Consider the following 18,084-nt stretch of genomic DNA (forward strand, 5'->3'; position numbering starts at 1 on the left):
TTTTTTTTATAAGCGGCAAATATTAGTTGTTAGTAATGTTAGTAAATTAGTCTCTTCTTAGGGTTCGAACTCTGGACATTCACCCTTCATCTCACCCAACTCTTATGTCTCATAACTCTTACCACTTGAACTAACCCTCGGGAACTTAATACTTACTAGGTACTAACATGTGCTACGCACGATTGCTTTTTTAATTTTAATTTTTAAAATCAAAACTATAATGTATCATATCATATACTAATATTGAATAAATTTATTTGCATGTTTTAACCAAATTCAAGGACTTTAAAATTTAATCGTATCTTCTCATTTTTGCTTTGATATTCTTTATTGTAAAATGAGGAAAAAATGAAGTAATAAATCAATAAATTAATATATTTCATTTTCATTTTGTCTTCTATAAAATAATAAAATATAATCTATTAACACTCTAAATGAGTACATAAATGAGATGAAAATATGCTGCAAACCTATGTGATACACAGGTTAGTTTGTTTATAAACCTAGGTGATACATTGGTCTATAAGTTAAAATATCGTTAACTATTTATAAACAAACCAACAAGATTATAAGCTAATAGATAGAGATGAAAATATGCTGCACGACATAAATGAGCACATGGAAAAAAAATCAATTAAACCAAAAAATCAAAGAGACTAACAATGAATAACAGCTTACAGTTTGCTTTCCTAGTATATTTTACATCTACAGAAGGCAGATATCTCAGAGCTGTTGCTCACTTACATCAAGTTACAGGACGCCTAATATACAGAGGCCTGGATCTCGGACTTGGACCTTATGATCCTTTATGTGCCCCAAAATTGGTAAGCTCGCACACTCCGATGCGATATTGATTAAGCTATACATACACATCACATCACTTCTACAAACCGAAGAATTGAAGCAAGACTGCAATAGATACAGCTACAGAATACTACTCCCCTGTCTGCAGTTCAGCCAAAAGCCGATTATACTCAAGTTGTGCTCCTTGTATTTCATTTCTAAGCTTCGTCACCTGTACAACCATAACCAATTCTCTTAAATAAGGAACCAAAAAAAAACAGGTTTTCATTCTCTGCAGTTACTGCAGAATATCTAGATTTAACAACCTTCAACCAGACCCATAAAAGGTATCTAACTTTAGGGATATATTACTTAACCAAACAGTTCAATAATGAAGGTTCTTTTCCCCTTTTTTTTATCCCTTTCATAGGTTAGTCTTTCGAAGCTTAAATGCAGCATCTAGTACTCAAAATGGGGTCAGGAAAAGGAAATTAATTAACCATGCAATTACTACTTCGTACAGATTACCTTGAGTTTCAGTTCTTCCCCTGTCCTTTTAGATTCCAAACATCTGCAATGAACATAAAAGGACAAATGAAGTCTGTAACGGCCATTTGTAGTTCGAAATTGGGGATAAAAACTAAATTTTGTGGAAGTTGCCAAAATAAAAAAGAGAACAAAAAAAATTGCAAATAACCGTTTTGCCAGCAAAAGTATTCCAACAATCAATAATTATCAAAGTGGCTGCAATTAGGGAAAACAAAAACTCACTGTGCACGCAGTTTCTTGTTTTCTTGCATCAAGTTTATAGTCTCTTCGTCGAACACCTGGTCTGCCGGAGTTGTATTGCTCTACATAAAATGCCAGTGAAGTTCACATTAAAATACTCTAAAGTGAGCCAAAATGGCAGCATATGAAGTCAAAAGAAATTGAGAAAATTATAGTATCAATAAATGGGTAGTTACTCCAGAATACTACTATCAAAACTAATTCTCTACGCCAAACAATATAGCAAAAGAAAAAAAAATGGAGCTAATGTGTATCAATAGTTAAAATGATTCAGAAGACGTTCTATATATATTTGAATGTATGAATTCTGTTACACTTGTATTTTAGTTTCTGTTACTGTAAGCAGCTATGCTTAGTATCTAAGAGCTTTAGTTAGTTGTTATAGTAACACAGCACCGATCAGTTACAATTAATTATGTTACTAATACAGCTGTACAGCTGTATATATGCATGTACTTGTATTCTAAATGAATTATCAATAATAATAGAGAGATCATTTCAGACTTCATTTGATCTAGATCTTGGACTCTATTAGAGTACATCACATACCGTGTAGTAGAAGCTACTATTAAGTAGCTGCTGACTGTGTATACAGTCAGCCTTAGAGTTAGTTTTGCTTAGCTGTCATGCTGAGTTGTCATAACTGCATTTGTTAGAGTTTGTTAAGATTGGTTAGCTTGATTGACAAGCTAGAGTGTTCACTATATAAACTGTATTCACTCTTGTATAATCAACGGAGCGCTCCTCATAGGAAGAATCAACGCGCTCCTCATAGGAAGAATCAACGGAGCTGGAAGCATAATTTGCCTCAAAAGCCACCGGCGACGGCGTCGACGGTGGAGGTTGCGTCGCTGGCGGTGGCGAAGCCTGCGTCAGTAGCGCCGATGGAGGATTCGCATTCACCGATGTATCTTTAATTGTCTTGGTGATGCCGTTTGGAGTTACGAATGCACCAGCTGTATTCATGGACTACATGAATAGGATCTTTCATCCATTCTTGGATCGCTTCGTTGTGGTGTTCATCGACGACATCTTGATCTACTCGAGGAATCGTGAAGAACACGAGGAACATCTACGTCAAGTATTGCAAGTTCTTCGGGAGAAGGTATTGTATGCTAACGCGGCAAAGTGTGAGTTTTGGCTAGAGGAAGTAAAGTTTCTAGGGCATGTCATCTCAAAGGAGGGCATTGCTGTGGATCCCAGTAAAGTGGAAGCTGTAACTGCTTGGGAGCGTCCTAAGACTGTGACGGATATTAGAAGTTTTATCGGTTTAGCGGGCTATTACCGACGATTCATTGAAGGCTTCGCTAAGATTGCAGGACCATTGACGAAACTCAGTCGAAAGAATCAACCTTTTGCATGGACAGAGGATTGCATGCATAGTTTCCAGGATATGAAGAAGCGTTTGACGACCGCGCCAGTTCTGACATTACCACAAGAGAAGGAACCCTACGAGGTTTACTGCGATGCTTCGTACCAAGGGTTGGGTTGTGTGCTGATGCAACACCGGAAGGCGGTGGCTTATTCATCAAGACAATTAAAGATACATGAACGGAACTATCCTACGCATGATTTGGAGTTGGCGGCTGTTGTGTTTGCACTTAAGATCTGGAGGCACTATCTTTATGGGAGTACCTTCACTGTTTTTAGTGATCACAAGAGTCTGAAGTACAGTTTATATAGTGAACACTCTAGCTTGTCAATCAAGCTAACCAATCTTAACAAACTCTAACAAATGCAGTTATGACAACTCAGCATGACAGCTAAGCAAAACTAACTTTGACAGCTAGCATAACTAACTCTAAGGCTGACTGTATACACAGTCAGCAGCTACTTAATAGTAGCTTCTACTACACGGTATTTGATGTACTCTAATAGACTCTTTCTCTCTTCTCTTTTCTTAGCTTCACACATATTCTAAACATGGTATCAGAGCCTATCCTAGACCCATTTATTAGGTCACCCATAAATGAGTCGCCCACAAATGTCCAGTCCAGCAAATGTCACGTTAGATATCCATTCCTGGGGGAGTGAGAGGAGGGGCACCGAGAGGCCCCAAATTGACTAGATCTCGTTTCAGCCTCCTAGGAATTTGAGTACTGTTTCTGTTACATTAGCTTATAATTCTATTCTTCATGCCAGAAGACTAAACATATTGAGTGTGTCATACTTTTTTTTCGGTAGAAGGTCTTAGCTAAGAAACTACAAGTTCTTCATCCAGCAGAGGATCAAACAGCAGATATTCTTACTAAGCTTTCACCTACAGGGTTTCAGATCCTATGTAACAAAGCCAGGGTTTAGATAAATACTCTTTGCTTTGCCCACCTTTTGATGGGGAGATATTAGAGTATATATTTGAATGTATTAATTCTGTTACACTTGCATTTTAGTTTCTGTTACTAATACAGCTGTATATACAATACATGTACTTGTATTCTGAATGAATCATCAATAACCATAGAGACTCCCTCCTCTTCTCTCTCTCCCCCTCTTCCTCTCCCTCTCTTCTTTCTTTTCTTAGCTTCATGCATAATCTAAACACATTGGTAGGAAAATATGCTCTGACATTATATGTAGACCAAAGAGAACAAAATTCAACATAATGACCAAGAAGCCAAATCAGACCTGTTTATTCTGACTGAAACCTACACCTGGTATGTCTTCCCTTGAATGTTTTTTCATCTTCTGAAGGTCTATCATTTCATGTGACTTCCTCTTATTATGAGATCCTGAACCACAATAAGGAAGTACAGGTTAGAAAAAAAATGGATACACTAGTGATAATCTTGTTTCTTACCAAAGGAGTTACCTGGCTCAAATCTGCTTTGCGGGTTTAATGAATGTTGTTTGGAATGCCAATATGCTATATTTGTATTGACAACAGGGGAGGAGCTTTTGTTCAATATGACGGGTTTTTCTATACCAGGCGGTTTCTGCAGTGACAAATGCGGTGAGTTAACTGAAGTTGGAAGCTTCTTCTTTTCCTGATACCCAATTAGTTTACAATGGTAGTCCCTGCAGAAAAATCAAAATTTACATCTTAAATCATAAAGAGACTTTCATATATTAATCCTTACAATCTAAATTATGTTTGAAGAAATACATGCATTTGTCTTAGCATATGATAGGTAACCACCCCTTAGCTACTTTAGTTAGTTGGTCAGTTAGGGAGATCGTATGGTTAGTTAGTGAATTGGTTAGAGATTAAAGAGAGTGAAGAGATATTAAAAATAAGAGGGTGTTGAGAGGGATTAGCAACTTTTGGTTCATTAGGGATTTAGGAGAGTGAGTGGCTGAGACTCCTGAAATACAACATTGTACTTTTCTGAAGTGAATAATAACAGCAGTTTTCCATCTTCTTCTTGGCTGATTCTATCAATTGGTATCAGAGCACCAATCCAGGTGCTGTGGAACCATGAATCTTGAAGAAATGGGAAAGGTGAAACCAAGTTACAAGCGGCAAAGCAAGGCGATTCCAACCTTTGAAGGAGTAGATGCTTACTGGTGGCTGATCAAGGTGGAGCACTATTTTCAGGCTCTGGAAGTATCAGAGAAGGAGAAGCTGTTGGGCTTGGTTGGCGATGAGGGAGTGCTCTCAATTGGTGGTACTGCTGGAAAAGGAACATCCCTAACGCAAAATGGTGGGATTTTGTGAAAGCTTTGTTAAAAGTGATAGGAGAAGAAGTGAAAGAGAGAGAATTGAGATTAGAGAGAGAAAAATTCTGTTACAACTAACATAACCATCTCTAACTGCCTAATGGCCTTATTTATACTACTATGCTGCCAGCTGTTATGACAGCTGTTATAATTCTTACGTAACAGATGCACTCTATATGCTTCTAAGTGCATCAAAAAGAAATTCAAACAGAAATTGATCGTGATATACCAGTATGGGTTCACGCATATAAATGATAAAATATTTAATCCAGCACATAGATGATGGATACGGCCTGATAAGATAGCGCCGTATAAGCTACTCGAAAATCGAAATTATTTAATCCACTATCTCAACCACCACCACCCTCCACAATGGTCATCGCCACTGCCACCGCCACTGCTGTCGCCATCGCCACTACCACCTCCACCGCCACCACCAACTCCACCGTCATCATCACGACCACCACCCACCACCACCGCAACTATCGGCCTACAACACTGCTGCCACCACCACCACCACTATTGCCACCATCGCCCTACAACACAGACGCCACCACAACCAACTCCACCACCCACCTTACAATCGCCTCCACCACCACCATCACCACTCTACCACCACCACTGCTCCCACAACCAACACCGTCCACCAAAATTATGGTTGTATCAATTTTAACGATATGATAAGTTATACAGTGTATGACCAAACGTTGTATAGTATTAAGTTTTTATCAGGTCTTATCCTATCAGCCCTAATACTGCCAGGCTTTATACTATATAAAACATATCAAACGAGCCCAAAGTGACTAGCTGCTATGGAGCAAGGGTATGATGCACTCATCGCTAACCATACATGGACTCTCGTTCCCCTTCCACCTGACAAGAAATCTTTTGGTTGTATTAGAACTCAGAAGTTAGAACCACACACCACCACAAAACCTTAAGCTTACGGCAATAGGTTCGTCTGTCCTTATTTATCTATACACTCGTACACTAGCTAATCCTTGGGCCAAACTTGATTTCTTGGAGTTCCACAAAACAAACCTATGTCAACAGATCAAGTACAGAGGCTGAGTATCGAAGCTTGGCCAACACCACTGGCTCACAGAACTGAAGATTCCTTTCCTCAAACCATATGTTTATTGTGATAATATGAGTACACTGGCTCTTACACACAATCCTATCCTGCATGCCCGGACTAAGCATTGGAATTAGATATTTTCTTTGTTAGAGTTCATGTTCCTTCCCTGGATCAGTATGCTGATATTCTTAGTAAGGCTTTGTCATCCTCCAGATTTGAGTTGTTAAGGGACGAAACTCAAGGTGGTTGATAGGTTCTCTCTAACACCTTGAGTTTGCAGGGGCATGTTAGAGTACATAGTCAGTATTAGTAGCCCTTAGCTACTGTTGTTACAGCACTTGTGTTGCGGCACTATATGTACCAAGCTGTGAATCAGCAAGTTAGCTTTCAAAATATGTCCGACAAGATGCAAGAGTGGGGACAAGCAAGAATAAAGCAGGCATAAATGCTGTACCAGTATTCCCATGTCATTTCCTTCAATCGGGCTTCAAGCTTTTGAAACAGGGAAGTTCTCTCAAAATCTTGTTTATTATGAGTTGGCTCAACAAAGTCTGCTTGCAGGACACCTAATACAAGAATAACACGGTTAGAAACCCATACATTAGGTCCATTTTATCTGTTAACATCAAACAGAACTTGACATTATAAAGTAATGAGACACTTACCAACAACTCCTCTACCCCTACTGTCTATATAGCTTACAACCTGCCAAAATGGCTGGCACATTGAAAAGATAGCATTAGTATCAGAGAAGAGGAACCAAAAGACACACCACGAGGTGTATCGATGCCAAAGAAACATAGAATGCAATATGAATGATTAATGATGTGATTCTGCGAATTTCTTGAAGAGCTTATTCAAAACAAAAAAAAAGTCAGAAGGCAACTACGACGAGGAGGAGAAAGAATCTTTAAAGGCTCTGTTTGAGTTGGATTTTGGAGGGGATGGAAGGGAAAGGGGAGGCTTATGAGAAGCCCTCCTCATAAGCCTCCTCTTGTTTGAGAGATTTTTAAAATACGGGGGAAGGGTTTGGGGAATTTCTGAAAACTCTCTAAGACCCTCCTTCAGTTATTTTGTTGAGTTCCCCCAAATTAGGTGTTTTTTTGGGGGAAATTTAAATTTCCACAATTACCCTCCCCCTCTCTTACTCTCGCCTCCCCTCCCCTAAAAACTCTCAAACAAGCCTAAGAGAACTAAAAACATACAAAATAGTGATTTCTCCAATTTGACAACCTTGTAATTTCTAATTCTGATAGTGGGAAGTTGCCATCTTTTTATTGTAATAAAATTCTTAGGAAAAGCTAAAATACAACACCTGTATCCAAATCTGTCTAAATAATACTAAAAATATTAGTATCATGCCAGTGTTCACAAGGAAAAAGAAATTCAATTAAGTGTGGGTTTGGGTATGCATTTGCACCAGGAAGATGTTCATTCCATCTCAAAGTTCAATTCTAAAAAAAGGGGGGTGTTTAACATTAACATGTAAGGCTTGTGAATTTGTGGCATGACTTCTAATTTGGTCTACTTTTAGATGTATAACTCCAGTTGCAAGTTATCAAAATGAAGAAGTGAAACTTCTAGGTTAGAGAAATTAAGGAAAAAAATAAACCTAACAACAACATACGTAAGACTATTTATAGACATGTTACATTGACTATGCAACTAAGTCCATGTAAACTGAAATGCAGGAAATTGTTCAGATGGATTTTTTTTTTCAAAAAAGTCTTCAAATTATGCCTATTTACCAATACACACAGGGCATTAATTATGGTTACATCCAAGCAGGCAGAAAAATTAGTTGGTAATAATAACCTGAAAACAGCAATTAACGTAACCCATTCACATTATGCAATTATAACATTAACTCCAAGCACCATGCCTAAAACAGCTCATATCAGACTGCCTTACCCATCATTCAACATTGAGCAAGGAAAATGGCAATCATATGTATGTTTGATCCAATTCCCCACCCCACCCAGAAAAAGAAAAAACAAAATGGAAGGAATCTACTTTACACGAGATATAAAATTTTACCAAGCCAAATATTTCTATTTACAATAGAATGGCCAATTAATTGATAATAATACATAAAAAAGTGGCCTCCAAGTAGGCATATTAAAACCATTTGGGTAAAAATTACCAGTATCAGCCGATTTTTGTGATATACGTTGAAACCATGGAAAGTGACATGAGGAGCTTCCTTAAGAAATCCAATTGTTGTTACAATTGTGGCCTGCACAATGAATCCAAATAATAATAATTATACAAGAAAGAAGAATGAAGCTAGCAGAAGATAATTTTTCCTCTCAAATGATATATAATAAAAACATACGGAAGTTAGAAATAACCTCTATATTTCCACCAACTTGTGGTCTATATAATATATATTCAGGATATTTAAGATCATCAGCAATGTTATGTGGCTTCACAACTTTCCCTCGTAATGTAATGAAAATATCCGGTATCCGCAAGTACAATATTGACAAGTATACCTGTCCAATGTGAAAATATTAAACTCAAGAAAATTCAACCTTCTACACAGTTGCTTAAGCACAATTTTCTATATCAAACATACACGTAAAGAGAAACGAAACCGGTGAGCAATGTGTTGCTCATTTAGTTCCTTCCAGGCAGGAACTGTGTTAATCTTCTTGATATCGCCCAAACAACGAATATCCTGCATAAGAGAAGATTCCCTTCATAAGCAAGAAAGCACGATTGCAAAACAGTACAGGGCAAAGGAAAACCAATAAAATAAAAAGACCACCTCAGGATCTGTGTCAAAGTCTAGTTCCAAATTGCCATCATCATTGCACCATAAATTGTAGATAACAACTTTAGTACCATGAGATCCAATATCATTAAACTGCAAGAGTCATGAATATTTGGGGTGAGTCAAGAGGCTACTTTTGTTCTGAAAGTGGACACTACGAAAGTGAGAGACAAAAATTCATATGCAAACAACACTATTAAACCACTGAATGCAAAATTTCAAGATCAGTATCTCCACAAATAGATTTACACAAGACGATAAAGAATTATAATTTGCAATTCTACAGTCATAACATTGCAGTCCCAACTCCCAAGAAAAGCTTTATTTGAGAAGGAACCGGGAGAAAAGTTTTAGGGATAAAAAGGAAGAGAGAAGGAAAGAGGTTTCGAATCAAACTATATGTACATGATGTAAGCTGTATTGTGTACAATATGGTGTGGAAAAAAACAGTAGGCATGCTGATTTATTTTAAAAGAATCAGCCAACTGTCAGGGATTAAAGGGAACATGTAAAAACTAACTTGTTTTAGAAGTTCTGCTTCTGATGAATATGGGGACCACCGCACCATCAATGACAAATTAGACACAAAATGCTCTTTTCCATTTAAGATTTCCAAGGATTCAGTTGAGGTATTAAATTCATAATTCACCTGAAAATAACAAGATCAGTTAGTGGTACTGATTGAGACTACTATAATCTTCAGCGTAGAAAAGGTTATTATGAGATGGCGAATACAAAAAATACATTGAATCATCATCTAACATGTTCGTTCGTGGATTTGGGCTTGCAGCATGAACAAGCACAGCCCACACCGTTTTACATCATGCTGATATGCAACTTCACTTAAAAGAATGAAAGGGAGGAGGGGAGGGGTGGGGGGATGAGGATCAAACTGTAGACTACTAAATCCGAGGCATACCATGTCATGAAGATGTACTAAACTACAATATATCCCAAAATATTAAGTCGCATATATTACATAGCTAACAATCATGTGATTAACCATAGAGAAAACTGAACAAAATCTAGCACAACATTACTAAGCTTATAACATAGAAGTACCCCCCAACAAAGCACACACATATACTGCCAATAAAAAGAAGGAAAATGAATAATCACATGATAGGCCCTATTTAAGTCTCTACTCTTGAACAACCAATACCGTGACAACTCTCAAGATTTTTATTTCAGCATAAAATCCGCATGGAGAAGAGAAGTAGAACTTGAACAAAAATACAAAGTTTAGTTGTAGTGAAGTACCACATACCATGGGTACCACTATCCTGTCAAGATGTGTTTGCGTCAAAAATGTATATGACAGAAGTCCAATGCTTTGAGTCAAATTCCTGATCAAGGTAGTAAGAAAAGAAAAAGAAAAATTATAACAATTTCACTTTTAATAACTTCACATATAGCTGGCTTGTTGAAAAATCTCACTGCCATGTGAATAAGTGGAGCAACAGTTGAAAGAAATTGAGATAAAGAAGCAGCTATATTGTAATAATAAATGCATACAGAAAATATTTGTTTTAGGCTATAGCCTCAGCAGTGTTTAAATTCACATCAGTACAGTCATATAGAGCAGATTGTTCCAATGTCTCAAACCTTATTATATCTTCTCATTTCTACAAGGTTATAAAAAAATGGTGGTTATTTTCAGTTTCTCCAAGTCCAATCAGAAAATCAATGCAACAATTAAAAAAAATAGCTAACTTTACATTAAAACAATATTGAGAGGTTATGGGGCCTTAGAATCTAAATAATAAAAATAATAATCACACTTTCTTCAAGTTAATTGAATGATTGACAATACAGCATGTATGAACATTTGACCCATACCCATTTTTCAGATGGCGACTGAAGACTATGACATCTGCACCAAGCCTCATAGTACTGGTCTTGAAGCCATTTCCATCTAGAACACCAAATTGAAAATTAAATATGAAAGAGAATATCAAAATGATTAAAGAAAGAATGTCACAATGCATACACTGTCCAATAGCTTGCTTTGACTTTTTATCTGAAAATCCAAAACTCATACAACGACGCATTGCTTCCGGATCCATTCCACCACCATCATCTGATTGCCAGGTGTTAGCACCAAATCAAAACAATTAGAATCATCCTATCAAGAGCAAATATGTTCCAATACAAGATTCAGGACTAGAAATTTAAAGCCATGTATGGAAGAGTTCCACACTTCCACTATACCTTGAATCAACAATGCCGGACTTCCATCCCTTGGATTTGATGTTTTATCTACAAGGACAAAGGTAGCCCCATTTTGGATCTATCCTAAGAACAAATGTCAACAATGCAATACAAATTGGAACAAAACTCAAACGTAAAAATATGAAATGATGATTTCAAATATGGAAAAGGCATAAAACAGAAGCGCCAATAGACACTAAGTTTTTACAATAATCTATGCAATGACAAATAAAAAAATGCTCTCAAAGCAACTGAGGTAGAAATAAACCAGAAAGGCAGATATGTATAGAAGATGAACTATTTCTGGGAGGGGGAAATATCACAAAGTAATAGGCAATGTACTATTAGCTGGCAAGAGCTGACTTAGTAAGCACTAAGCAGCAAATGATGAAGAAAATGACAGCTAATAATAAATAAATAAATAAAACATGCTTTTCAATAGTTCAAACATCAAGAATGATCACCTCATCAACTGCATTATCAAGAAGCTCTGCTATGGCTGCAAACAGAAGCCAAGAAAAAGAGCAACTCATTAATATAATCACGGAGATGGGAAAATAAAGTACTTATGAAGAAGGTACAAGTTTATATAGATGATAAGAACATACCACCAAATGCCCACTTATGTGAAGTTGCATTTGAGTGAAGGAACATGGGGTGTACATGTAGATAGTTTTTTGCATCTGCAATCCAAGAAGAATAACAAAGATATAAGAAGTCCAGAATGAACAAAATCTTAGTTTTGTGCTTACATGCTATAAGCTTGTCATCTACCATGTGAGATCTAAACCATAACCCCAATGTAAGTCAAGTGGGGCTTATCCAAAAAAAAAAAGTCAAGTGGGAAGAATAATTCACTCTGTATTTATACAAACTTGGTTGACAGGAAATTGAGTCAGGGTGTTACATCAGTGGAAAAAAGCAAGCATGCTATATCAATTTGAGGAAAAAAGTTATATTGGATTACTTTGGACTGTGACTGTAGAACGAGGCCCAATATCATAGTTTCCAGCTTTCCAAAACTGCCTACAAAGGGGTGCTGCACAAATGGATGAAGCATACGAAATGCCTGTGTCATCAATTGGTGACAGTCCCTGCTCCAATACACTAGAGTTACTATTGCCTGTACTTGGACAATTAGAGCTTCTATTTTCTTCAGAATCCTGTCTAGTAGCTCGAGATGGCTTATGCTTGGCTAGTCTGCCTTTATGAGTCTCAATTTGTTGCTTTGTACCAGTAACAAAATCTGTCCCCAATTTAGCAGTTACGGGACCAGCCTTTTCACTTTCATCATCACTAGTTAAATCCACAATTTCTCTAGTGCTCATATTTATCCCTGTAACCAAAGTAAATCATAAACCGGGTTAGCAAGATGAAATCACATGTAAAAAGTGTCAGCAAATTCAACCTATATTAGATCAACTATTACACGTAGTGTAAGAATTCAGGTACAGCTTGAAGTTGAAAAGGAATTCGTGTCACACAGGAAAACTTTGAAATTTAAGACATTAATTGTAAATGGTATGCAGACACACATCAAAACACAAGCATGAAAGATCCATATATATCTTATATATCTAATTACAAAGCTTTCATCGCCATTCATCATATTTTAATTTAGGAATGGACTCACTGTAGTTGTACATCAGTTGACAACACCCAGTATTATCTGAGATCCTCTATTTGTCACAGAGAGAACTAGATAGTACAAAATATCCACTCCAGAAATCTTGTATAGTTACTATAAGCAAGAATTAACAGGCTGATATATGTCACTTTAATATGCAATGAAAAAAAAAGACTAATAGTATACTTGTTTCTTAGAATCCTTGAGAATCTAAAACTATTTAACCAATCATAACAATCTGAAATCCGGAGCATATATACCCAAAAATATTCCATCAAGTGTATGAACATTTGAATTGAGTAGAAGAGGGAGTTTAGTTCAGACTACAGATGAACAGGTTAGATCTGAATTTTAAGAAAACGGCCCAGTCAAGCAAATCAAAGCTAGCATGTTCCAATCAGTTTACTTTCCTCTTAATCAACTCTGCCACCAAGAAGCTACTCACATAAGCTTCTCCCGAGAATCAATTTTGACTTAACAATCAATTATAGAAAGATTTCCGAACACGCGCCTAGTTTAGTTCCTCTCAAACTACATTGGTAACCAAAATTCCAACATGAATGCACAAGTACAGAAAAAGAAACTCCTACTTCCCAGAATTGAAACAAACTACAAAACCCTGCTAGGTGTTACATATCAGTCTAATTTCTAACACTCTCAACACAAATTGCCAAACACAACAACCCAGATGGAAAAAAAGCACTTCACCGAAACAGCTAAGGAAAGTGAAAGTAACAGAGAATGCATGATGATGAAAACGAGATTAAAATGCGGTTGAGAATTAGGGTTTGGGAAGAAAACGCAGAGGAAGATTGAGTAGCTTACCGGAGAGAGAAGAGGAATGAGGAATTCGAAGGAGGATGGAAGTGGATGAGGAACGGGGAAACTGTGAGAGATGAAGATGGTGTCAGCGAAGTGTAGATACGGACAAGCTTCTGTTCTCTGTTCTCTCTCTTTCTCTCTCAACTTCGACAGACATAGGCGGATAGATACGAGAAAATGACCTTTTTAGTTAAAGTTTTCCTCGTTTTGCCATGCTTGTTATGTTTGTGAGTTGAAAAATTAAAAACCCGGGCAGATTTTCTACCTCGTATTATACATCCTGCTTTTTTTATTTTTAATGAAATTTTATGTGGTCATTATTTTTCGCACAATTTTAATTTTCTCTTTTGATATACTCTTTTTGTTACAAAACTATGGTTGTTATAGCTTTTGTGTGTTTTTTTTTTAATTATTGTTGTTTTACAAATTCAAAACATTTTATCTCATTCTCTTTCATTGATGTCATCGTTTAATATTGTATCACTCAACTACCACATCTTATTTCTATCTATCACAATTCTCACCAATTAGTTGACCAATGATTTTCATTCTATCTCTTTCATATAACTCATTAAATAAGGGTGTTTCAGTCAAATTATAACATCAATTAATGAACTCTTAAACTTTATGCATAGGGTAAAAAAAAAGAAATCAGAAAGCAGAAACAAACACAGACGGATCAGACGAACAAAACCTAGAAACCAACGTTAGCACTGCGTCCCGACCACAGCCAGACCCAACATCCTTCTAGAAGAAACCCATCATCACCAGCAGGAAGCCAAAAACGCCAAGGTCGGAAGGCGACCATAGCCTCAACGATCTCGTCATTGCCAATGAAAATTAAGGAGAGGAAGCAACAACACTAGCAGGAAGCCAAAAAAACATCGAAGCTGGAAGGCGATCGTAGCCTCAATGAACTCGCCAACACCAAAGAAAGAAAAGGAAAGGAAGTTGTGCCTACGAGCCTAGAAAGACACCCCACCACCGCTCCAAGAAGCGTCAACATCGCGACCTGCAATAGAAAAGGAAAGAATAGAGAAGAACCTCTACCTTCACCAACATTCTAACCTTGCCAACATAACCACCACCGTCAGCCTCGATCCAACTGAGTCTGGTCGAGGCACCACCTAGCTCAACCACCACACCATCACACCCAGCCACCAACAAGCTCCCTGACCAAAAACCCAAAACCCCTGCAGTAAACGGAACGACCCAAAACACCTCCACCGAGAAAACCCATAAACACTCAACAGCGCCAGCGAAGCAGGGAGGAAGAGAAGTGGCGTCGGGAACCAGGAGACACACCACACAGGACCAGCATAAAGAGTGCTCGACAGAACCATCTGAAGCAAGACCCATGAACTATACACATCAAGGAGAAAATGGAGAGCTACACTAGGACGAAGGGAGATCAGAACAAATATGATCCCGAGCTCAGTGGCGGAGGCAGGAATTTTATAAGGGGGTGACGAAGATTTAAAGGAATGTAATTTATAAGAAAATTTTAATTTTTCTCACAAAGCGTGTGCAAAAAAATCATATATAACTAGCAATTTTTTATAAGCATGAGAAATATATAATTAGTTTGAGTACAAAAGATACTAACCAGCTCATAAAGATTTTGACAAGAACAAAATTGAGACTTGACAAAAAGACATTAGTTGGGTATACCCTCTCAAAAGGTAGTAGAAAAAGTAGCCTACAGTAAGTTCATAGTAGAAAATCGCAGAGAAAGAAGCTATTTCAAAGAATATTTTTTTCTCATTATCATGTAGAAAATCATAGTTCAGTTTTAGTATATTTAGCACCACATTACTTCAATTTCTTTTGAGTACATCAGAGTGGAGAAGGCACAAGCAGTACCTAAACACTAAAACACACCAATCAATCGATCACCACATTAACTGCAATTTATAAGTGTGACTAGCAAAAGTGGTTGGACTATAAATTTAGAACTTATCAATCATGCATCAGCCATCAGGAATTTATGCCATGGAAAGGTATTCTCTACTTCACCTATTGGATAAACTAAAAGTGAGGGGTGCAAAAAAATATTTTTTCACTAAGTACTAGTTAGAAAATTTTCCAACTTGGGGGTGACTGGAGCATGAGGCAGTCACCCCACTCCCTCCGTCCCTGCCCGAGCTACACCAGGACGAGGAAGAACGCCATCACCGAGCTACACAAAGGAGCAAAGGTCACTAGCTACATATCGGACGGAGTGAAGATCCACAACAAATGTCTATATGTGTTTAACGCTATTTAGCGTAGATTGATGTGTCAAATATTTTGTATAATATTAAAGGAGAAGAAGTATTTATGACTCATTTTAAACGAAGTTATAATTATAGTATTATTGTTTAGAAGGATGCCAAGAAATTCATCGTGTTCGGAAATGTTCGAAAACAACACTTTATCGTAGAAACATTAGTTAAGCCCTAAATGATATTCAAGCGGGGATTTAACTTTTTTCTATATCTCTATGATGACGTGTTTTGATTTGTTGAGTTTTGACTATAATATTGTTATGATAAAAATATTTTCGGCAGCTAGTGCTTTTGGGTCATAAACGAGACGAAAGTCAGGAAAGTACATTTCGAGATATTTTTGGACTTGAACTAGGGAACAAGACAAGAGAGTCATGTGGAACCCATAGAGTTGGTAGAATATCACCATCATGGTGGAGCAACTAGATATTTACTTAGGGTTGGTAAATGTCACTATCATGGTGACTCAGCAAGACATTAACTTGAACTCACTTTTGACCACACAATCAAGCAAGATCAAAATTTTCTCCTTATCTTTTAGAGGCTTGGTGGACCCCTCTTCTCCCATTTACCAAGTTCATTTGCTTTTTGGCAAGTGTGAAAAGAGAGAAAAAGTTAGCGAAAATTGAGAAAAGAAAGAAAGAGAAAGCAAAAAGAGCTCACATTTCTTCTTCTTCCACCATTATAACCGCCACTTTTTTGCCTCTAGCACTATCATCTTCTCATTTTCCTTAGCTTCATTCATCAAAGAGGTAGAGTATTTCATGGGCTTTGTAGTGATGGTCTTCATTTTCAAAAAGAATGAGTTTTAGTTTTCATGTGTGCTCAAGATCACTTATTACCTTCACGAATGTTGTAGTTCTTCTCTTTATCTCCATGGTGATGTAAAGGGTTTTGTAAAATTTTGAGTTTTTCCACTTGATTCTCTTTCAAAAATGGCTTCCATCCAAAGTGCTTTTGTTAAGGTTATAGTCTTTTTTTTTGTTACAAGAGGAAAGTTGTTAAGGTTATAGTCTAGGTAAGGATCATTTGAACCATGAAATTTTTTTCCAAAAAAAATTTTAGTTTTTTATTTTGGAAAAACTATACAGTTTGAGTTTTGAAACCCCTTGCTAATGTTGTTGTTGATGTTAAGAGATGATAAGTGCCATTTTTACATATATTTTGATATCTTTTTCGCCACTCTTTTGGCTTGTATGCTTGAATTATTGATCGTTTTATCCAATTGATTAATTTGTTATATACTTAGTTTTAGTATAGATATTATATATAAATTATATCTAATCCCCTAATTTTGATATAGGATTGAAGCTTAAAGAAAATTCAAGTCGTCCCACAAGGGGGTCATTTAGAAAATAAAGATTTAGAGGAAAAAACATGTTTTGATGAAGAATTGAGGATTCGCTGAGCAACAATGGCAGTTAAAAAACCCAACCTTGAAGGAACCTGGCCACCCGGCGCCAAAAACAGGCCGCCTAGCGCCCTATGCTGTGTTGTTTTCACTATAAAAAGCTTCTTTTAAGAAGCTGATGAGATAACTTGATCAGAACTTCGATCCATCACAGAGAAACATTAGAGAAACAAGGAGAGAGGCTTAGGAGGCTAGAGAAGAAGCTCCGGAGGTTGGATTCGGCGGCGACACATCACGACGGTTTTGTTTTTTCTTGTTCTTCATCTTCATTTGTAAATCTATCCATGAAAATGGATAGTTAATCTTTCTTTTGTTGGAATTTGATATAATTGTGTGATACTTATGCTCTCTATGTGATTCTATTCAATATAAAGCATGTTTCTTGTTCATTATTTAGTAGTTTTCTCTTGACCTTCATGTTATATCTTAAATTGATCACCTATGATATGTTACTTGATTCGACTTGTGAGCAGAAGCTACAACGCTTTGAATCCGAACTAGAGTTAATCACCTAAAAATCCTAATTTCTAGACATAGAGTTATGTTTGTTAGTCACTTAAACACCCACACTTCATGATAACTTTATTTCTTAATCATGTGAGACATCAATGTTTAGGATTAGAAGAGTTATTGCTATCCACTCATGCAAGACATCGATGATGT

At 36.9% G+C, this 18,084-nt stretch overlaps 1 protein-coding gene and 1 long non-coding RNA gene across 2 annotated transcripts; one reads left to right on the plus strand and one right to left on the minus strand.

The window, feature by feature from the left end:
* Window positions 1–611: 611 nt before the first annotated feature.
* LOC130734495 (protein MICRORCHIDIA 6) lies at window positions 612–13,949 on the minus strand. Its single transcript, XM_057586942.1, has 20 exons — window positions 13,747–13,949; window positions 12,262–12,630; window positions 11,903–11,977; window positions 11,759–11,793; window positions 11,295–11,373; window positions 11,074–11,163; window positions 10,923–10,998; window positions 10,351–10,429; window positions 9,604–9,732; window positions 9,078–9,176; window positions 8,886–8,987; window positions 8,659–8,802; window positions 8,451–8,543; window positions 6,973–7,024; window positions 6,762–6,873; window positions 4,382–4,587; window positions 4,198–4,301; window positions 1,555–1,634; window positions 1,312–1,354; window positions 612–1,015 (listed from the first exon to the last, which is right to left on the minus strand). The coding sequence occupies exons 2-20, from the start codon at window positions 12,620–12,622 to the stop codon at window positions 935–937; spliced, it is 2,040 nt and encodes a 679-aa protein (XP_057442925.1). The 5' UTR covers window positions 12,623–12,630; window positions 13,747–13,949; the 3' UTR covers window positions 612–934.
* Window positions 13,950–16,454: 2,505 nt separating this feature from the next.
* LOC130731811 (uncharacterized) lies at window positions 16,455–17,810 on the plus strand. Its single transcript, XR_009016833.1, has 2 exons — window positions 16,455–16,762; window positions 17,314–17,810. It is a non-coding gene; the product is annotated as an uncharacterized LOC130731811 (long non-coding RNA).
* Window positions 17,811–18,084: the final 274 nt, after the last annotated feature.

This window comes from Lotus japonicus, chromosome 1, assembly GCF_012489685.1.
Source record: "Lotus japonicus ecotype B-129 chromosome 1, LjGifu_v1.2".
Lineage (NCBI taxonomy): Eukaryota > Viridiplantae > Streptophyta > Magnoliopsida > Fabales > Fabaceae > Lotus > Lotus japonicus.

Coding starts and splice junctions, on each gene's coding strand:
- LOC130734495 (XM_057586942.1), bottom strand. CDS start 12,622: ATGAGCACTAGAGAAATTGTGGATTTAACTAGTGATGATGAAAGTGAA. Junction 11,978..12,261: donor TTCTACAGTCACAGTCCAAA/GTAATCCAATAT, acceptor CTTGGATTGCAG/ATGCAAAAAACTATCTACAT. Junction 1,016..1,311: donor GGGAAGAACTGAAACTCAAG/GTAATCTGTACG, acceptor ATGGTTGTACAG/GTGACGAAGCTTAGAAATGA.